The 22,960-nt window shown below is 38.5% G+C and overlaps 2 protein-coding genes across 3 annotated transcripts; both read left to right on the top strand.

The window, feature by feature from the left end:
• Nucleotides 1-60: 60 nt before the first annotated feature.
• LOC121633570 (jupiter microtubule associated homolog 1-like) lies at nucleotides 61-9,344 on the top strand. 2 transcript variants are annotated; one of them, XM_041975680.1, is made up of 5 exons: nucleotides 61-255; nucleotides 2,670-2,812; nucleotides 6,109-6,257; nucleotides 6,711-6,741; nucleotides 8,797-9,344. In XM_041975680.1, the coding sequence occupies exons 1-5, from the start codon at nucleotides 200-202 to the stop codon at nucleotides 8,943-8,945; spliced, it is 528 nt and encodes a 175-aa protein (XP_041831614.1). In that variant the 5' UTR covers nucleotides 61-199; the 3' UTR covers nucleotides 8,946-9,344. The 2 variants fall into 2 exon arrangements, with proteins under 2 accessions (XP_041831614.1, XP_041831622.1); XM_041975688.1 differs by having other exon boundaries at nucleotides 62-255; nucleotides 8,800-9,344.
• A 5,972-nt stretch (nucleotides 9,345-15,316) lies between these two features.
• si:ch211-188c18.1 lies at nucleotides 15,317-18,562 on the top strand. Its single transcript, XM_041995718.1, has 4 exons — nucleotides 15,317-15,448; nucleotides 15,581-15,922; nucleotides 16,352-16,467; nucleotides 17,105-18,562. Exons 1-4 carry the CDS (start codon nucleotides 15,382-15,384, stop codon nucleotides 17,195-17,197), a joined length of 618 nt encoding a protein of 205 aa, XP_041851652.1. The 5' UTR covers nucleotides 15,317-15,381; the 3' UTR covers nucleotides 17,198-18,562.
• The last annotated feature ends 4,398 nt before the right edge of the window (nucleotides 18,563-22,960 follow it).

Raw genomic sequence — 22,960 nt, 5'->3', positions numbered from 1 at the left:
GGGTCAAATGCTGGTGGGCTGGGTTTCGTGGGTTGGCACCGCAGAACCAACGGGTCTGGTCTTGGTTATGTTTTTCAGTATCGGGTGGAGTCTATATCCCGTCGCATCTCTGCGGGCTTGGAGGAGGCTGTCATTTTTAATTTTTTTCACATTAGTTTGACTGTTTCCGACTGCAAAGACATTGAAATATCCCTTAAAGATGACAACGACAACCACGTTTCAAGGAATGGACCCTGGTGCTAAAAGCAGTTCCAGGTAAAAGGAGCCAAAAAAAAAAACCTTTCATGGAGGAACAAAAGAAGTGGGATGCGGGCAAGCCTTTTCGCTAGCAAAAGCTTTTTTTTTTTTTTTTTTTTTTTTTTTGGAAAGGCAGACTGGTGACTTATGTTATCCCGTTTAGGATGGGCAGGGATATTTCTGGATTGAGCTAAACTGTCACATAGTCTTGCTAATTGAGTTAATCTTATTGGGTTGCCGTGGCTTCATACCCTTTAGCTACACTAAGTTAGTTATGTTAGCCTATGTGGGCTTTCTTCACACGAGTCGAAAAGAAAAAGATCCAAAGTGGCCCACGGGATTTTTTTTCTCCTTATATTTTCTTTTCCAGGATGTGGATAAAACTTCTTAACGTCGGGTCTCTATTGGCTGTTATTGACGGCAAAACAACTTATTGTAGTTTAAGTTTCAGCCTTTCTCCTGTGAGGATGTCTAAATGTGTTCATTTAAGTTTAGTGGTGGTTCTCATTTTCAACTGTTCATAGCCGCTAAATCGCAGCATGTGATTTATTACAGGAAGAATCCAGGACCAGACTTGGATCTGCATAAGTCCTTATCTGATATGGTCAGGGTGAATGGAAGTTATAAAACTAATTTACTGTGGTGTTAATGTATCTGGCTACGAGATTGTATGTGTGCACACGTTGTTAAACGCGATCTTTAATGGAAAACCACCTAAAGACTCATCCTCCAAGCATGCAGTCATTCCTTTCCTGTAAGTGATGCGTATCGTCTGGATGAATTCCTCCTTTGCAGTAAAGAGTGTAACAATGCCTTTTAAATTATGGCTGCCTCTGTATGCCTCTAGGGCGTTCAAATTACATTTTCTTTTTGTTTGGAAATCTAGTGTTGCTAGACTTTGCTGAGTGAGCATGACAAATGGCCAGTCATCAAGCGTCGTGAAGTCGCATGATGTTTTCGGATGATGCAGGGGCTTGGGTGGGGGCTAGCTAAGGCTGAAAATCTTTCCTTAGCGATTTTCTTGTGGTCCTTAAAGCCTCCTTTTTACCAGCTGCTGGTCATTTTTGTTGCTGTCTGACTATAGTGAGCTGTAGAGAGGCAAGTTTACCAGAGATGTGGCTAAAATCTTAGTAGGCCATCAAAAGCCTCCTACCTTTCTTTATCAGACATGCCATCTTTGACTGTGGAGTCTTTGCATCTGCCCTGGCTTTGCCTCCCTCAAAAATTGTCCTCTTGCTACCAATCCAGTGCTATTTTATTGATATCATTTGCACTTTGATTTTAGGGTGGGGTCTGCTGCCATACAGCTAAAAGCAATTCCCTGTCACAGTCCATGTGGAAACCATGAGCTCATCCTTTCTGGCTAGGAGGTGAAGTCTGGTTTAGGCATTATTGTCACAGCCATGTGTGGCGGACACCAGTGTGCATACAATAATGAATGGAAGGGGGGATCATGCTGATACAGTGCATTTTGTAGATTTGTCTGTACTTGCTTTCTTTGTATGTTGTGGAGCAGAGCTGTTTGTTGAACTCCATCTGCCTGTCTGGTCCTTGGACAGCTGCTCGGTGTGTCAGCTGGTGGCTTCAGAGACTCTGAAGGGAGAGGACTTTGCTGGAAAAAAGAGGGAGGGGTCCTGCATGGGCTGTGGAAGCACACTGGTGTCTGTCGTCCACCCCAACTGTCCCTCAGCACAGTATGCTAGAAGGGTTTCCCTACACTTTTGAGTTCCCTTTGTTTAGCTGATAGAAGGAAATCAGTGGAAAGCAGCCTTTTTGTTTTAATTCACTGTTCTGCTTCTATACTTTGTAGATTTTTCTAGAACATTCTGATCTCAGATGACCTATTTCACCTAGGACCTCAGACCTTTCACCTCTTATTGTGTGATATTGGCTCTAAATGAAGAATCAAATGTGAAATAATCCTTTTCATATAGGATAACAGTCCTACATGAAAAACAACACTGTCACCTTGCATGTCATTGCAAAGGAATCTGTGTGGAGAAGCTGCAGCTAGCCAGTTAACTCTGTGATTATATGTGACTGGAGTCAGCTGCAGGGCAGAGACTGTGACTGCTTGTCTGATAGGCCGACAGCCGCATCTCAGAGAGTGGAGACCATGCTGCTAGCTGGTGTGGGGGTCTTTTGTGTGAAGTGTGTGTGTGTGTATATATATATATATATATATATATATATATATATATATAGGGTGGAGTAGGGAGATGCCTCCAAGAACCTGAGGGGGGGGGGGGGGTGTTATGTTTTATTTGACTATTGATTTTTCTTCTGTTCAGCTGAAAATTGACTGATGACACGATGGCCTTGTGTTTTAGTTTGGCCCTAAAGAGAGGGGGATGGAAGCACGTTAGAAACAATGTCAATCAAGTAACACTATAATCTGTTTATTTATTAATTTATTGTTTCACTCTTTTAAGGGTACTTCGGCCGCCAGGTGGGGACTCTAGCTTCTCCTTTGGCACAGATGAAAACACAACCCCTCAGCGCAAGAACAAGATGGCCTCTAGCATCTTTGCAGAACCTGATGACCCCCACGCCCATCGGAGGAACAATCCCCCCAGTAATTTAAACTAACATCATTTTAATCCATCTTTTTTTTTTGCATGTGACAAATCAGAGCTAAAGCAATCAACGCTTTCACGTTTACTTTTAACAGATAACTGTCGGCAAGCTCATTATTACAAAAGCAGACAGAAGTATGAGAAGTCTTAAGCAAGCAGAAAGCACCATGGAATTAATTCCCTCGACTTGAGCTAGGAAAGGAAACAAACTGCAGGGTTATTTAGGGTTTTCCATTTCAGTTGTCAGACTCAACATCCCACGTGTGTAACAGCCAAAATCCCTACACTACTGGGATAAGGGTAATTTGAAGCTAGGCTTTGTTAAATAAGGGTTAGATCACTTCTCTGTGGGAAGAGTAGGTTTTTTTTTAATGGTTTTAACAGTAATGCAAAGAGATGAATCTGTGGACAGGTTAATTTTTTAATGCATTTATGCATAAAAAACAAATCTGGGGGAGGGTTCTGAAACACCAACCTATGTTATCTTAGGGGTCATGACTCAAAAAGTTTGGGAACCACTGGCATAGTGAAATGCATGGCCTTAGACATGGAGGAACAAGTGAAGCAGCAGCAGATATGAAAGCTTTGAGATTTCAAGGTCAGTGTGAACTTACAGGCACAAAGGTTTAAATGTAATCTGACATTATTGCCTTTCAGTGTTTTTATATTAAACCCAGGAAAGTTTCAGTCACACATTATTCACTTTTTAGTATTCTCTTATCCAGCAAAGCAAGACATTGTTTGGTTAAGATTTGATAAAGTGCATAAAGAGGAAATTTCAGGCTCTACATGGGTAGGATTCCAGAAATCACATGTTTTTACACTGACCGCTTTGTAGAAACTGTTTATATCAAATTTTCTGGGCGTGTGGACAATGAAGAATTTGGCCTAAAATTGTTACTTCAGCCTCTGACCTTTTATAGCCTGCAGCTGATTACTGTAAAGCCTTTTCCTGCCTGCATTGTTTCACTTGGGGCCTTGTCCAGTTCGGGAGAGATTGTCAGATTTGTCCCACTGTTTTTTAATGCATGCAACTGGATGAGGATGTTAATTTCTTCTGGAATGATGGATTACCTTAATAGCACATTTTGTGAGCGTTGTGCTTTCTGTGCAGCCTGTAAATGAACAACCGTTCCTCTGGCAACTGTGCAGTCTGAATTCCTTAGTAAATGGTCAACAATGCGTTTTATAGGCGAAGGACTTGTCTGGGCCATCTGGAACAATATTGCACTCAGTCGGAAATGCTGTCTTGCGCTAGTGCTTCTGCCTCTTGTTTATTTAAACGATTTTCACAAAAAAGCTGATATGTTTGTGTACATTAAAAGAAGTCTGTCATGCCATCTTTTTTTTTTTTTTTCTTTTTTTACCAAACTGACTAAATTAGGTTGAGTTTTAATGATGAGTCAGTATAGCAGCTCATTACTTAGTCCTGTCTTTACAGCCCTTTTCTCAGCTGCTTCTTATTCCATTAAATTAGGGTGTTACTCATTTGTGATCAGTCACACTGCTTTACACTACCACACAAGTGTAAATTTGGACACAAGTTTCAATCAATAACCCTTCAAATGTTTTATATCACACAAAGGAGCTCCCACTACCACGCATAATACAGATTTAAACACTTGTCTGGTGGTGTTATTGTTTTATGTTTGTATTTCATTTTTTCATTGGGGTGTTCTGCTTTTGTGGTGTATTTAATTACAAATGAAAATAAGTTTTTTAAAATTCCTAATCAGAAGCCAGAGCCCTTGTATCAAATGGTCTGTTTTATTTATTTATTTATTATTAGTCTTATGAAAATTAGCAAAAAAAAAAATGGCAAGAGATTAAGATTTCCAACATCCCACTTTAGAGGTACTATGAATGCAGCATGATTTGAAGCTGGGATGAGATACAGATGAGAACTGCCTGCTGGATAAGCTCTTTTCAGATGTAGGCAGTCCCAAGTAAGGTTTGTTTAATTTCCCTACCAGATAAGTAAAGTATATTTAATTTATGCCAGAGAATTTGAGTTTGCAGTCACTTCAGATATGCAATGTATACTTTCAATCACAGAGAAGTACACATGTATTAATCTCCCAAAAAATCCCCTTAAACAACACCTGGAAACATAGTTGGTATTTAAAATAAAACAATGGTTAACTTGAAGTGCTTTAACTACATTTCCTGCAGTTGCTTTATCCCCAAAAAGGAAACGTCCAATGACAGTTATAACTAAATTATATAATTTTGATGAAATAATTAAATGTGATGTTGTGTTTAGGCTCATATAGAGGCATATTAATGTTGGCCAGAATCTTTGGCATGTTGTTGGGCAGGATATTAGGCAGTGCGTTCATCTCCTGGCCGCAATGAAAAGCACTTTCTGCCAGAGAGGAAGGCTGTACTACCAGCAGCCTTACAATTGCTTTTCCGATCTTATTGTTTTGATACACTTCTATTATGCACCCTAGAGGCCCATCAGGATAAGTAGAATGTTTTGTATTGATCATAACATAATGCATCTTTGTCTTCACTATCAATCTAGTTCAATCTTCTAGTGCTTCTTATTGTTGTTTACTGGACACTATACTAATCAGACTCAAAAATATTGAGCCTGTAAAGATGGAGCTCTTGTTGAGTGATGGGCTTTCAACAGTGCTGATGATTCGCTTCACTCCCTTAACAGCAGTGGCTACTCTTCTGCTTCTTCAGCAGGCGTTGTGCTCCTCCTGACAAACATGGTCCGTCCCCTCCCTGGCCCTCTGGGCGATAGCTGTGTTACCTTATGTGGCTTTGGGAAGCACAGCCTGCCTCCACACAGTGGGCCAACACAGGGTTTTAATGCTCTTTCTGCTAAAGGAGAATGCAGGCGCTACAGGGTTTTGTGAGTTTTGGCTCTCAGGTTGTCTGCTTGGAAGTCTTCCACCCCGTTTCTGGGCCTGCTGCAGCCGCCCAAGCGGATTTGGTTATGTTTCCTGTTGGTTCCCAGAGATTTTGACATGCATTATTTCAGTCAGAGTCACTCATAAAGCTGGTGTTTCATCAAATCTGAGAAGATGAAGCTTGTAGTGAGCACAGTTGAACAGGAGACATTAAGGTCTGGGTTGGCTTTGTGGCTAATTGGATTAGTGTCCATATGGTATGACTCTGCTGCTTTGAAGCCTTGCTCATGATTTGTCATTTGTGCTTCCTGTTTGGCTTTACCATAATCTGTTAGCCAGGTAAAAGACAGGAAAACAATAGCATGGCTGTGAGTGTTCAAGTATATATTGTTCGCGCAGTGTTAAAGCAGAATTTTCTCTTACCCACCCAGCTGGTGCACCCACTGGAACCCTGTGTGGGGAGCCGTCAGCCCCACTGAGGCGTTGCCAGCAGCCTCTCCTCTTCCCCAAGAACTCCCAGCCGGAGCTGACCACCATCCACAACTCTGGGGCCGCCATGGTCTGGAACCAGAGACAAGAGGTACTCATCATTTTTAGTCAGACAGCCTCTGCTTGCAAGACACAGACACAGCCTAGCTGGAGCTGATGAGCAAACAGTCATAGATAAAGTGTAGTTTCACATAGCTCAGAGGAAAATGTATTGAGGGAGGGGGGATGGGCGACTTGATCTGGTTATTTGAAAGTAGTCCAGGTTTTTCTCTTTTTGATAAACATCCACTGACATTTGTAATCCCTTGTGGATTTTTGGTTTTTACTCTGTTAGTCCTCACTGTCAGACACGGAAAGAATTTTATAATTGAAGAGTTTCAATAAAGACGCTGTGAAACAGGAGTTATGAGAAAACAAAGAAACAGTGCCACAGAAGCAATTATTTTAATCATTTGCCTTCTGGATTTTGTTCAACATGATATTTTTGTAATAAAGTGTGTTTTAGGGAGCCAGCTGATAATCTTGTCCTATGTTTTCATTGTAGGTTGAGAACGGGGACGAACAACCCAACGATGGTAAGTATCCTGAGCTTTTCAGCTGTTTTATAAGAAGTGTCTGCCACACTGTGTCTAAACAGCAGTGTATGACTCGTATTAGTCTGTGAAGAGCTTCATGGTGCTCAATAACAGATCGGGTAATTACACTCTCCCTTCCACATCAGATTGTGGTGGCCAGTTTTGTATCTACTGGCAGTCATACCACAACTTTTTTTTTTTTTTTTAAACTTACTGTACACATGTTCTCCCTTTCTAAGTCAACAACACATGACCCCTTTTGATGTGGTTTTTCTCTGTCATGGTGGCATGACATCTGTAGTCAGGCAGCTGTTCTTTAATGGCAGGCCTCACTTGGTATGAAAAGCTCTTTATTAACCTCCAGGTGCATGTTTGCAAGAGAGTGGCTGGCTCCTTGGATAATGGAGCAGGAAGGGGGGAGTTTATTAAACTTAAAAACATGTATTGTGTACGCATAATAATATATGTTGGCAAAACCTTTCAAGCACTTAAAAGTTAGTCGATATATTATTCTAACATCTCTTTAAAACAAACGTGTCATACAGAGAAGTTCAGCCAGATTCAGTTTGGAGAAGATAAAATGCTGTCTGCTGTCTCTTAGTTAGAGAGGAAGGAAAAGTCCGAACATCTGGGTTCACATTCACAGAGCTATGCAGTCCTAATATCTGTGGCACCGCTCTTATTAACCTGTGATGAATGGAGTTGTCACAACAGCTGTTCCACTGCTGCTGTCAAGAAAGTCATACTTGGAAGCTTTCAGTCTGTTCTGTCTTTAAAATATTACTGAATTGATGAAAAATGCCCTATTTTTAAGAGCTTTAAAGGGGCTAGTTTTATTCTCTTCTGTTTGCAAAAGCAGCAGCACTTTGGGCACTAATGGATAAACAAGAACCTCTGGCATTAGTAGTGATTGCTTGTACAGCTTCTCTGCTCTTCCCTACAAAGCCAAAATGCATATCAGTTTCTCTCTTCAGTGAAAAGTTATTGGAGACTCAGTAACTATTTTTTAACAATTTTGTCTTTGAGGGTATCTGAGTGGTGTTGACCAGCTTTCTTTTAGGAAATAAAAAAAAATGGCCTCGGACCTATTTTTAGTTTGCAGTGGTTAAACCCAGATATCACTAGCAAGTAAGATGGCCATCGCTACATCTGCTTACATTCTGGCTCTAGTTTTATCTTTTTAAATTAATTAATAAAAAACTTTCAACAAATTAGCTTGTAGCTCCTCACTACTGTTATGTCTCAGTTGGCACAGAGGAGGATTTTTTTATATCTACTGTATATGCTCCATCTGTGTTTTCTATAAAATAATTAAAACAGATTATTTGAGGGTAATAGCTATCTCTTTCAAACTTTCTGCTTTTGTGGGACAGTTGTGTTGCTACCTACTTATGCTCTTTCCTTTGCACACCTTTTTAAAATATAGCAGCTGTGTTCAACTCTAGCACTGTCTAAATTCTGTGTACATAAAGCAATTTGGTCTCAAAAAGATCTACTATAATCTAGTAGCAGACAGTGACATGTAGTTAGATATCCAGCACTGTGTGATCACATATAAGTCATATGCTCATTCCAAACTGAATTTTGTTAGCATTAGCATCACGGAGGCTAATATTACTGGGATTTAAAGAAACCGCAAAAAGTAGCTATCTCCTGTAAATATTGCAATTAGTGGCATTTAAATGCGTCACAGTTAAGTGGCTAAAACTTTACACCACCCTACCACCACCACACGTGGCTCAGTAAGGTGCAGAGAATCAATCAGATGGAAGTAATAAATATTTTAGACATACATCAGAAAACAAACATCTATCATCACAACAGTGATAAAAGTGATCATCGTATATGTTCTACACAACTTGCCATCAGTCTTTTTCTTTTGCTTGTGCTTTTAACTGTCAATATTTATGTATTAAGAACATTTTTTTATTATTTTTTTCTGAATTTTTAATCTGAAAAGATGAAAAAGTGATGAGCAGCAATGAAATTGTGAATGTTTATGTAAAAAAGAGTAAATCAAACCTGCAGACTCACCTGCTGTCTTTGCTGTTTCAGCAGAATACCCTGACAACGGGGAGGGGGAGCAGGAGGAGCAAGAGCAGAGGGAAACATCACAGCCTCCTGCCCCGTCAGGAGGGGCCTCCGCTTCTGCAGGCGGCAGAAAAAACCCTCCTGGTGGCAAGTCCAGCCTCATCCTGGGTTGAAACCCCTCCTTTTTTTCTCTCTCTCATTTTTTTCATTCAAACGCTTTTATATTTTTTGAAGATACAAACCCCCACCACTCTCTTCCTCATCATTCAACGTCTCACCACCTCCCCTCCTTCACCACTCATGCTGTCACGTCCACAGGACCTCGTGTCCTCTTTCCACCCTCAAACCTTTTGTTTTGATCCCTTTTTTATTAGAAGAAGAAAACTGTTGACAAAAGCACTTTATGTATCTCCCACACCCCCTCCATTTCAGTCCATCCTGTAGTGCATTGCGCCTGCTGGGAAAGGCAAGACATTTAGCTTGTCCCTCATTCTCCCCTGTTGTAAATGGTAAAAGAAAAAAAATAAAGATTTGATGCGTGGATTTCTAAATACAATAAAGATTCATATGAATTTGCTGTGGTTGATTTTTGTCTTCTTATGGAAAAGATGGGGTTATAATTCAGTTGTTCAGTTTGCAAATGACATGTGAAAGAAAGAAAGATAGATGCAGTGGTTCAGTTAATTATTTTTTTTTTGGTTTCCATGTGCAGAAACATCCAGAAGCAAAGAGCTGCGTATTATTTATGTTATCTGAAATGGAGCCTAAAGACGGCTGCAGTTGAGAGCAAATACAGGCTCAGGACTGGAAACCTGCCCGGCCAAAGTGCTGCTGCTAGTTATGTCAAAAGTAAAGCTGCACTATCTTTTCATGACATCATACAGTGAATATTTGGCTCTGCGGAGCATTTCTGATTTAAGGTGGGTGTTGCATTTTGTCAAGGTTGGGCTTTTTGAAACAAAAGTCGGATAGAAAAGGTGAAAAGTGATCCCTTCAAGATGTAATGTTATTTATGAAACATTACTTTTGCAGCTTTGCTCAAAGATACCTTATTTGGTTTTAGTCTGAACCCTTTACCTTCTTAAGCATCAAAAAGGGGAAAAGGGAGGTTGCTTTTTAATGTTGAATAGTGAAGATTTGAATCTTTGCAACATGATCACCAAGCTGCAGCATGCACTGTGCTCTATCCATCCTTTGATTATTCAACAATTGATGCTTGAAAGATATTTTATAATTGGAAAAAAGTCAAGTGGTCTGAGGGGTCAAAGGTGACATCAAAGGCAGCTGCACAGATATTAAACTGATCAAAATCCCAGAAATACAAACATTTTAATGCTTTTTGGCATCTATAAACATTGTGGGACTTGAGATTCTTCTACAACTTTTGGTCTTGTCTATCATTCCGAGTGACATGGAAATCTTCTTAAAATGCATCCGAAGCTTGCTGGAGAAGCTGAGCAGAATGCTTTCCAGCATCCGTGACATGTCAAAGGGGCACAACACATTGTACATTGATTTAAAAAAAAAAAAAAAGTTGACATAAAAAAAGAAATAGTCAAATCCAGCAGTGTGTTGCAGCATAAGAATGGACAGATGATGCAACTGGGTTACATATTGATCATCTCACTTCCTCCGTCTTTGTGTGTTCTCCTTACATCCTTGTCATGAGGAGATGTATTTAGGATGTACAAATCAGGAAATGAGATAAAGGGGCCAGACTGGGAACCACATGTGCCCAAATGAATTTACTGGGCTTAATTCTAAGAAGAAAAAAAAAACTCTTTTTAAGATCTCACAGACAGGTTCTTATCTGTATGACAGAATATCAGCAGCATGACCACTTTGAGTTAAGTCCTCTTGTCTACAGTGTAAAATCTTGATTTAAATGCCAGTATATTGTTGACTTGAGTCTTTGTAAGCCTCCTTTTAAGAGGCACAAGGGGTCTAGAAGGCAGATCCTCCTCTTCAGATTATTCATAATAAAGCTTAGCTCCACTAACTTAAGGTTTTACTGTTAAAACACAATATTTAGAAGAAGAAAAGGACAGAAATGGGCCATTTTACCTAACGTGCCAACCAAGCTACAACATTTAATGTTAGTATCCTGCAAGTCTTTCAACTTAATTACAAGTAAACTTGTTCCGTTCATCTGCATCAGCCATATCTCTAATTTACTGCTAGTACATTTCCAGTCTATCATTTCCTCGTGAGCCAAAACTCAAACTCCTTCAGGCTTAAACTATGAGCGGCCCAGTGCTGTGAAGCAGCGGTGTGTTCCAGCCTTCATCTGCTCAGAAAGGCATGCATGGGTCACTCAGGACCAGGAAAAGAACTTCCTGTCCTGGAGAAATGCCAGGATCTGAGAGCGTGCTCAATGAGTGTTTGTTTTCTGTAAGTGCTGTTTCCACAGGGAAAATCCTGTGCCCTTTACAAGAGTCAGCCTGGATCTGTGGTACTTTCCTCTTATCACCTTCTGATGCACATATGACCAGTAGCTGGATGCAAGTACATATATTAAGGCAAACACATCTTTGAGGTGCTTTAATCTGATTTTTAGTACTACCCCTCCTACTTCAGGAAAAGACTCTTCTCCTTCAACACTGCATATAACCTTCTAGTATGTACAAAAGACTAAAAAAGGAGATTAATGTTGCTACTCAGCTCTCATTTGAGCTTAAAATGCTTTGTACATTTTACTTGTCTGTGGTTCCCAAATACAGCTCTGCAATTTGCACTTTTGTCCTCCTCAACAGCTAATCAGTAAAACTGCTTTGGAAACAGACTCTCTCGTCAATCCGCCTTGATCATCCTACTAATCTTTCTACAAAGACTAGAGATTACCATTTTCCTCCCCCCACAGCCATATGCCAAGTTATTTAACTGATGTCTGTGATGAATGTTTTAGCATCTTTGCTCATTTGCAGCTTCGGTGTATTGACAGGGTTATTAACATCATGCAGTCCAGATGAGGCCATCTGTGTGTCAGGAGGTCTTTATGGAGGAAGAGGATATGTAAGAGTGGAAGTTAACTGGGAAATTGAGGTGAGTCATCTCTGAGTGACATGGCAACAGTCAGACAATCGATACTGGACTGACTCAGCAGCTTCTCTGGGCTGTCTCTGGTAAATGGGTTGGTCTGAAAAGTACACAGAACTGCAAGATTAATTTTGCTGCACTGTCTGTTTAAACGTATAATTAAATGATTAGATGAGACATTTTTATACTGTTTTTCTTGTCTCCCTGGCCTCTCTGCAGCCACAGACACACAATCCTGATTATCTGACAGGCTCAGAAATGTAATGCCTCCCACCCACCAGGAGACCAAAACAGGAAGCACTGATTGGCAAATGGACTGTGCTGTTTCCGTAGTGACAAAGGGAGCATAAAAGCCCTCATGGCAGCATCTCCTGCACCTTATATTGAACATCCTTGACTAGAGGAGGGGGCCTGATGAAGAAAAGAGTGATGGGTTAGACTGGGAGCTTTTGTTTTGCTTTGCGCCCGAGGGAGACAGAAAAGCAGGTGGTGAGTGTAAATTTTCTACCTCCAAAAGCCGAGGACGGCTGTAATGTGCTTATTGATTGTTTGAGATTACAATTCCCTAGGGACTCTCGCAGCTTAATGGGGTTTGCTGTTTTAATTTTTAGCATCAAACCACTTTGGTCACCTTATATATTGCCCTATTATTATGAGATTTAGAGGTCTTATTTGTGCAAGCTTAAGCAACAAGCAACAAAATCTCTTTTTTCCTAAGAGCCTTGGTTTAAATAGCAAAATGAAATAAAAACACTAGTGTTAAAAGTAGGATTTTCTGTAAACTGATCAGGCTAATTAAGTGCATTGAGACCACAGAATAAGAAAGTATTTCTGAGTGCAGAAAAACCTGCATTATTGTGAAATCATCCACAAAAAGGCCGGATATTTTTGTTTGGACTTAAATTTGTATGATCAGTCTTCTGTTCTTCTTGTCTTGTCTTGTCTTGTCTTTTTTATTTTTTTTATTTTTTTGTCTAATTTATTCTTTCACTTAAGTAACATCCATGAATTTTGTACTAGAGTCATACTCTGCATCAAGTAAACACTTGCATATATTTTATGCAAAACACTTAAGAACATTGTTTAAATGTTAAATGGTTAATATTATACAATAAGGATCTAAAATTATAATTCACAAATAATCATCAGAGGTTATTCTAACAATCTTTTTCCATATGATTCATAATGTGTGAAGATAAGGTCGTCCACCTGAACTGATCGGCCGGGCAAAGAGAGATGTTACGACCCAGCTTGGCTGAGAAAATGGAAGTAAGATAGAATAAAGATGCCCGGATGTAAGGTGGAGTAACAAGGGGTTTATTGTCGTAAGTGGCAGGTGGAAATCAATCAAACAGAAGCAAACAGGGTGGATGGGCAGGTGGTGGTCCTCAAAACAAATAAACAAATAAAACAGAAGGTACTGACTAAATGGAAAACAAGTATTCTAATTTACTAGTTGATTGACTATTTAGAGACGCACCCAAGAGTCCAGAGATCCACAGCTCAGGTGGGATCTTTCCACATGATACACATAAATCAGACCTCAATGAAAGAGTGGCAAGAAGAAAGCCATAAGATGTTCTTTGCCACAAGCCATGTACGGTTCAAATTAAAAAGTGATATAAGTCGATCTGATCATATGACACAAAAAGTTAATCTTTTTGTCCTAAATGCAAAAAGCTGTGTGACACAGACTAATACTGAACACAGCATCCTCACTGTGAAACATGGTGGTAGCGGCATTATGCTGTGGGGATGCTTTCCTTGAGCAGGGACTGGGAAACTGGAAGCCGGGTTGATAGGGAGGTGAATACAGGGCAATCTAAGAAGAAAACCTGTTAGAAGTTGTAGAAAACTAAAAACTGGGGTGGAGATTCACCTTCCAGCAGGACAACAACCTGAAACATACATACAGCCAAGGGCTGGATGATGGCATTAAAGTGACCCAGTCAAAGTCCAGACCTACATCCAAATAAGAGCCATTTTCAAAGAAGAATGGACAAAAAATTCAGTGCAAAAGTGGTAGAGACATGCACCAAAGAGTTGTAGTTGTAGTTGTAGGTGTAGTTGTAGGTGTAGATATGTTTAAGTGTGTGGCTGTGACATGGCAAAATGTGGAAAAGTTCAAGGCACCTTTTGCCTTAAGTGATTATTTAATTGATTGATGCAGGGGCACGTTTGCTCTGCTGCCACTAGAGGGCAGTACCAATGCTGAAACAGAGGCCCTCCAACCTCTGCTGACACTGAGACAACTGACCTACTTTCAGAGTTGCACTGTAGCTCCACAGCAGACTCTAAACATATCGCTGCCATAATCCTTTAAACAGGTTTAATGTAGAACAATGTGTTTATTTTCCCTTGAGGAATGAGGTGTGTGAGCTGTGAACAATGTATAACAGGATATACTTCTGGTTTGTCTTCTGTTTTGTTTGATTTTATTAAGATATTTCATGACGTTCATTAATAAATATACTGTCTTAGAAATGTATTTTGCACATGAACTCAACACTTTAAGCTTGATTGTTTGACTGTAGCTGTTCGCCATCAAGTTTTAAAGCTGCTGAAATACTTTCAAGACACCAGTAGAGATGACTACAAAAATGAGTAAAAGTTAAGAAGTGACAAGAGGGGAGGACCCAGATGAAGGATGATGAGGTGGACATATAAACTAGGATTTATTCAAAGGAGCAGACGTGCTGAAACAACAGGGTTAACATGTTTACCTAAAAGTAAATAAAACTTGATGAGTCATTAACAGGCTTGCGTAGAGCTTAATTTCAAGCCATTTGAGATCAGGTGTGTTGCAGCAGGGAAACATCTAAAAACATGCAGACACTGGACCTCAAGGACTAGGATTTGGGATCCCTGAGTCAGACTCTTGCATCTCCCAAATGGCTCTTCATTTATTATCATTCAGTGTCTATTTTAGTCTAATTTAGCAATTATGAATGGTTTGTATGTATGTAATCAATTCTTCATTAAGTTTTAAAACTGTTACTAGTGTTCAACATTTTATTTAAACTTAGAAATAAACAGCTATTTGATTTCTATAAATTCTGCACTCATATTTACAGTTTCCAATATAATTAAAATGCAGTTAGATGCTCCATCTTTTTAGTTTTCGCTTATTTCTTCACCTTTTCCTGCAGTTTTAGGGTTGAAAGGTTGAGTAATGTGTCTTTAAGGCCTTGATTTAATTTTTAATTTTAATTTTGAAAATGTAATATCTGGACTTGAAAATGTTGAGAAAAAAAAATCTGTGTCAGCAAGTCTGGTTTAAGCTGCAAACACAATATGCCCCATGTTGTTTTATGGTCCAGACAAGCAGGGAAAAAAAGCCAAATGTGCATTTTCACTTCCTATGCCAGTATCCTGATCTCAAAATAAAAGTGTATTTTGGTGATCTACATTTCACTTTCTGCACACTAGTTATGCTCACGTCTTTCCTCCCACATCAAACAGCATAATGTAGGTCACGTGTTGTTTTTAGCTATCATGTTTCAGCATGTATAAAGCGTATGCAAACTTACTGAGGAGTTAGATTTCTAGTGAACCTTGCCAGTCACTGTCAACATGTCTTCTCTCCATCTGACGATAATAACTCTACTTGGTCTCTATTTCACAGGGCTGAATGATGCAGGTAAGATAGGTGTAGTAAAAGAAAACTATTTTCATGTGTTTTGAAGTAAATATTATCCAATAAGAAGGATTAATGAGTTATATCAAGTATAATATGGCATGAAAGTGTAACGTTTGTGTCTTTTTCATGTAGAAAAGAAAGGAGTGGTATGGAAACAAGTCGGAGAAGACATCACTATCCAGTGCAGAGGTTCTAATGATTATGAGTTCCTGAGTTTGTTCCAAGGTCTCAATAAGACAGTCAGACTTCTTTTCACAGAAAAGTCCAAAAAAGTTTTATTCGGAGAGGAAATTAAAGAAAGAAGTCAGACAAATGGAGACTTCCCCAATGTGGATATTCTCATCAAAAACTTAACTTTAAATGATATTGGACCATATTATTGCGAGTACAAAAAAATAGGAGAAAAAGGAAACCAAAAAATCATAAATGGTCAAGGATCTGTGCTCCTGGTGGTGACAGGTGAACCTCATCAAGGTGAGCTTTATTTATTTATTTATTTATATTAAATCTATGGAGTTTAGCTTAACCTTTTCACTCTACTGCACATTTTCTGTGTGTATCAAAGTGAGAGAGGTAATTGATTATCATCAAACAGTACAATCATACATGTCATTGAAATTCTAGGTATTCTAGGATAGGAGGTTCACATCCACTTCACACACATTGTTACAGAAAGTAAAGTTTTCTATTTCCTATAATCTGAATAGAAATGTAATTATTTTTTCTGAAGCACTTTTGCACCAGTACTTGTGTCAGGGAAAGTTTATCAGCTCTCAGGCTAAAACATAGCAAAACAAGAAGCTAAATGACTCATTCTAAAAATGATTCTTAAGCCACAGATCGCAGCTTTAATCACAACCTCACTGAATGAACAATTTAGTGACTTCTGAATGCAATTTCAAGGAAACAAACAGGAATGCGGCCCATCAGATCAGAGTCTGGTAATTGTGTCTGTTGTGATCGCTGGGACTGTGCTGCTGGTTATCGTCGCGGCATTATTCATATGGATCACCCTCAAGGTACTTTTGGTTGTTAATCATTCTGGGTCTGTAAGAGTGTGTTTTATGATTTGATGATGACTGTATTTCTATCTGACTCACGAGCCCTGTTGGAATTATGGGGGCAGGTTCCACTTTCTTGTAATCTGACAAACACCAACACTCACTTGGACTTTTTTAAATCTGTCCCATATACTATAACATTCATAGCTCAAAAAATTTCTACATGCCCTTGTTAGAATATTTTCATTCAAATTTACCAAACAGGAATGTTTGTTTAGTGATAACATTTGTAATGTTGCTGAGCTTTTTTGTGTTATTCAAGATCTGTCTTCACTGCAGATAAACAGTGTCACTTAATACAATATTCTGCTTCTTCACAAATTGCAGCTTCTAAAACCAGTCTATTAAACCGAGACCTCCCTGAAACCATTAAAAAAACACCTGTAGCCCTCACGGACCAATGCTATGTTAGTCACAATAGTTAACATGTAAAGGACTTTTAACCTTTTTAATTAAATTTGAAAATAAACCCTCTTAGAAAATAGACAGAAATGCAGAATATCAACAGTTTTTTGCACCACAAAAGCATAGAGATATTAGACCAAGGCCTCAGCAAGAAGAAATTGCATATTTTAACATTTCTATCCTTTTGCAGTTTCAGACCAGGTCTAAGTCAGCCACAAGGAAATCAAAACATAATGTTACCAATGATGTTTACGAGGACATGAGAGGAACATTGAGGCGGTGAAGATGTGTTTACCTGCAAGAGTCAGCTAACCCTAACCCAACAGCTGTAAAGTGCATCCCAGAGTCAAGAGAGCTTCATGTGAAGAAACTATTCGTCTTGTTCTTGGACAAACTCTGCAACCTCTTTGTGTCAGGTGCAGTCCAACAATGGTTTGAGTTGTTTTTTTTATGTTAATATGTGCATATTCAATTTTAAAGATTCTTCATTTTCTTCAAGTTTAAAATATGCTAATAGGTTATTATAGAGACACACAAAGAGCTAAATTGTTCATAGAATCATTGTAAATATCTAAAAATCGCTCACACTGCAGGGTGGAAGAACAAGTTGTTTTATTTATATGTCCCCCACCATCAGATGTTTTCTATAGCTATGTTTAACTTTGTTATTAAATTACTTGTTTGCTTTGGGTCACAGTCTCAGATGGCTCATATAATCCTAACCCATAAAAGCCCGACATGACATATTTGTTACATACATTTTGTTTCAATTTATGGTATAAACTTTGCTCAAAATCCTGTTGAACACAATCTGATACTCGTCTTCTGTCCCCTAATAGATACAAAGAAGCAGAAAACCATATTATAATATTTTTAAAATATCCTACGGTAATAAATAGTAGATCCCCCCTCCCACCAAAAATGTAATTTTATTTTTTCACATTTTCTTAAAGGGCCAAATAAAGACCTCATATTGAAAAAATTGGACTTTTCTAACCGTTTTTTCAAGGGTCGGGCCTTAATGGGTTAAATTTATTGTCCTTTCATGACTGCAAAGCCTTAAAACAGCACCAAACCACGATGTTCCTTCTATCAAACTCTGCTGAGATTATTGGTATTAATGTGGAGTGACATTTTGCCCTCTAAACATAACATGGTACAGCTTGTCAGAAAGGGATTGTTCTGTTGGAGCCTTTAATGCAGATTTTAGCAAGGTTGTAGATTTTTGTTTTCCAGCTGTTTCAGGATTGCACATTATGCTTTTGGAAAGAACTTCACAGAACAAACTCCAGAGGAAAATCCATAGAACCTCATCTGAGGTCCTACATAAAGCAGTTGTGTCTCTAAAAGAGGAGTTTAAAACCACTGAACACACTTTATATGCCCTGTTGTCAGGGAAAACTTTACAAAAATTCTTTCAAAGTCATTGTCTTAATGGAGAAGCCCTGTAAATAAATGTTCATATCTATATCTAGTTTCAGATGTTCACTAACTTTTTATTACTACTTATAATAAACTAAGGTAATGTTTGAATGCAGCTTTGATAATATTTTTCTATTGTGACAATAACCTTCACTGATATACATTTTCACATAAATAAAAATCAATTCATTTGTGGAATTTTTATAGCTGTGTCTGAAAAGGTTTTTTCTTCTCTTTCTTTCTCTCTGGTAAAATGCCTTTATTCTGACATTTCAGAAAGCCGAGATGCTTCTTGACTAGTACATATTTATTATCTAAACAATACCCCACCAATATATTTGTATAGCACATTTCCTGTACGGGACAATTCAACATGCTTTACACAAAAGATTAAAAGCATTACAGATATTGAGAAATAGTAACAGGCAGCAACAAATAGCATGAATCACAATAAAATCATAAATTACATTAAAATGATTAAAAGCAAGATAAGATAAAAGGTACTGTGCAGATTTCATGCATGGACACATGAGAAAAGAAATGTTTTTAACCTGGATTTAAAAATGTCTACATTTGGTGAAATTTTAATCTCCACTGGCAGTTTGTTCCACTTGTTTGCAGCATAACAGCTAAATGCTGCTTCTCCATGTTTAGTCTGGACTCTGCTCTGGACTAGTTGACCAGAATCATTGAATCTAAGAGCTCTGCTAGGTTTATATTCGCTGAACATATCACAGATGTATTCTGGGCCTAAACCATTCTGGGATTTGTAAACAATCAGAAGGGTTTTAAAATCTATTCTGTGACTGACTGGAAGCCAGTGTAAAACCTAGCTGTAATATAGAAGGTAACCCTATTTTTTCAAATGTGCATTTTTAATACAATCCTAACTTTTTGTCATGTGGAGTTGCAATAAACCTTAAAACTTGAGCCTGGTGGTACAGAAGAGATTGAAGAATTGAACAGTGATGATGATGGGCAGCACCATTTTAACCTTCTTACAGTAAGATGCACTATGATACAGAAAAAGCTTTGAGTGATTTCATAATTTTTTTGCACCTGGTTTGTGGTTTAAATTTTCCAGGCATCCACCTACAGCCCAGATCAAATCAAATGGTTTGATACCACATTGTTTTCTTTTTTGAAACTGTCATGGCTGCAGCACTTTTAATATAATATAACATAGTACAGTAAATTGTTTTAAAAATGTATTTTAAGGTTTTTATTTATTTCAAAGTCTGCAGCACACAAAAGAAAAGGGACAATTATTTATTACCAGCACCGGGTCAAGTCAGTGCATGTGTTCACTTATACAAACACTGAATCTTCAAACACTGTAAATCAGGGATTCGTTCAAACAATATAAGTCAAGACAAGTTGCATTCAAGCTCAGGGCTGAGAGACAGTGTATGAGTCAATGCTCAGTGCTGAAAAAGTATCTCATCTGCTTGCAGTTTGCAAGTTAGCTGAATGTTTGCTTGTGTAGAACCTGTGTGGTCAAAAGCTGTGACTTCTGCTTTCCTCCGTGAAGCGATACTAAGTGATATACGCGTGTAAAGCATGTCCTTTTGTGTGTTTACAGGGGAAATGTCAGGGTACGGGGTGCAAGCATGCAGGTTTTGTTGTGCGTCTGTGTGCATGCATTGAAGACCACTTGTTCAAAGGCTGGTGACATATGGAAACCATAGTTAGAGGCGAGTAGCCTGAGTGAAACGGAAACTGAGACCCCCTTTTACAAGAAAAACAGTACAAACACATTGACAGACAATGAACTTTGAGCATCCTTACCGCAATGTCACAATTTCTTTGCACCCTGAAAAGAGCTTCTTCTAGTCCTTGTATAAACAAAAGAAAAAAAAAAACTTGAACAAGAGTGGAAAACTTCTGATTGTGCAACTGCAGCAAATACTATATCTGTTATAACTTGTAACAGGAAACACTGAAGACATGAGAGTCAGATGATATTACAAAGCAAGAGATTAACACCCCAAAGGTGCTGTTCTACACATTAATAGAAAATAAACAGTCTCAAGCACAGACAATCAGGTTTACAACAATCACACACCTCAGTAACAGATCTAATTATATGCACACTCATATGCAATCAATCAAAGATTAAGGAATAAAAGCAGTTCTTGAACTGCAGCTGCATTGTTCACTGATGGGTTTTGAGCACTTACAATATGTGAGAAGCTGTTTTTTGTAGCAGAGCTAAAAGTGGAAACTTGTTATGATCGGTAGGTGCTCTCAGAAGTGTGGGCAGGTGTTTGATTTCAAAAGTTACTGGTTTCAAAGTGGCCCTATTTGCTCAGAGTTTTTCTATGCAAATTGGAAATTTTTCAAAGATTAAAGCGGATGTTTACATGTCTTAAACTACCTTTATCTCACCTGCAGTAACAGGATGTGGTAATCGCCTCACATCTATGAGCACAGGTCAAATGCTCTTTTACTCAAATGCAAAATTAAATTTAGTGATATTTATCAGAAAACTAAGTAGTACTTCCTCATCTTACTCAAATTTGTGGATGATGAGTACATATAAATGTGCTGTGACTTACTTTTGAGCTTGTTTACCTGTTGGTACTAGATGTACATTGGGCGTTAAGTGAGAAATACATATGTATTTTACTCAGTCTACCTTTCAAGTTCCATTGGAAAACTAAGATACTTGATATTTGAATGACGCATACTAGGCAACAATCCGCAATTGACCTGTTACATCGGTAAGGGTCCAGTAAATTAGGTGGTCCACAACACGTCTTTTATGATTAAAAACATGTTTTAGGTCAAATTTAAAGGATTTTAGGGCGTTAACTGCTGTTGGTTTTTTCTGTTATGACAGATGGTGACCTATGTGGTTTGTGTGAATCTGAATCTAGGCCAAAATGTCTAGCAAGTATTCGAGCTTAATATTGGCACCATGTCAAATCGGCAGTGTTGATGTTGGTGAGAATAGAGTTAACTGCAACTTTAACTTTGGGTTTTACAGCACTGACACAACTTTAATCAGCATTGCTGAAGGTGTTGTTGTGAATTAGAAGAGCTGTGTAGAATGATCAAAATGCAGACAAACCAGGTAGACAGGAAGTTTTAAAGTTGATAAAACCTAAGCTTAAGATTAACCCCAAAGAGTGTGTAGAGAGTTCTCCACCAGAAGAAACAAGCTGCATGAATATTAAGTAAGTACAACAACAACAAAAAAAATGGGGTGCTGGGAAGCTCAACTGTCTGGGTTTCCTACAGAGGTTTTAAGTTTTTGTGTCAGTGGGCCCTGTCCTCTCTTTAGTAGGGCCAAACAAATAAGGCACTAGGCAAAGACATTAAATTTTATTTCACTTTTATGACTTCTCTTGTTTTGATATTGTAGGAAATATTGAAGCTTATTTTCTTAATTCATTTGATCAACTCCTATGATGGCTGCAAATTTGATACTTCTGGCTCATGTCACCTAGCTAGAAACCTTCCTAGGACTACTAGACTGGATCTCTAACCTGGAAAATACAAGTGTAGGATGGTAGGCAGGTAGCTGGGAGCAGACTGAAAGTCTGATGATTGTCTGGTGGGTAGAAGGAAGGGATTGAAAACAAAAACAGAAGAGAGCCATGTTTGTGTGCCAGATGCAGTTTTCACTTCCTCCTGAAGCCACCACAATCTGAAGCATCCTGTGCACTCTTTATCTGATTCAGCATATGTGAGACATTATCCCATCCCAGCAGAAGGCCTGATGAGGTTTGTGGCTACTGATGGTGTGTTAAGGTGCAAATAAAAATAACTAGTTCACTGCAGCGACAACTTCAAACTGAAGGGGTTTAAATGGGGACTTTTCCTTCAGTCTAAATAAGTCTTACATCATAGTTATCATGACAAGTAAACAAGTTAATGGGTCACTGTTTGACCACAATTTAACTTTTTATAAGGTTTTACCCATCCAAGTTTTGGGATAAATCTGTAACAACAAGAGAAAGACTGAAGACTCATTTGTAATACATTCACATGCCTTTGACTGATTATGCAGGTGATTCAGATGCTCTTCTGTTTTTTGGGTCATGCTGCTCACACACCTACCCACAAGTGACACTGCCAATGTTTTTCTGTAACAGATCAACACTGTGTTTCCGTAGCACTTCTCACTCACATGCTTGGGAAAACACATTTCTTTAAGATAAGCATCGAACGGGGAAATGTCACAGCTTAGCACCAACAGATGACACACTTAGGAAGCAGGCATTGTGATGGCGGCTGATGATGATCAAGGTGTTTTTTTTTTCATTTTTCCATGTCAAAATGTAATATCATAGATATGCCATATTGTATTTTAGTTCCACTATATTCTTCTTTTTTTTGTGTAAATGACAATAATAAGTAATGAGAAATTAAATATGGTATCTGCTAGTTTATTTGCACTCTCCAAAAACTATGTAAATAATTTTTCCATGAAAAATAAAATCTGCATAAAATGGATTCAGATCAGAAAAATACAGCCAACGCAGATGCACCTCATGCTGCACTGCTTTTAAAGCCCTGCAGGGGATGATTGCTGCAGAGAGAGTGTACATGATTTTACAACTCACCTCATTTATTGCTTGTTCCCATGCTGAATTTTTTTTTATTTTAGCACTGTTAG

The sequence above is a fragment of the Melanotaenia boesemani genome, chromosome 2 (genome assembly GCF_017639745.1).
Source record: "Melanotaenia boesemani isolate fMelBoe1 chromosome 2, fMelBoe1.pri, whole genome shotgun sequence".
In the NCBI taxonomy this organism is placed as follows: domain Eukaryota; kingdom Metazoa; phylum Chordata; class Actinopteri; order Atheriniformes; family Melanotaeniidae; genus Melanotaenia; species Melanotaenia boesemani.
Note: the sequence above shows the minus strand (reverse complement) of the source record. Positions and strands in the feature narration are given on the sequence as shown.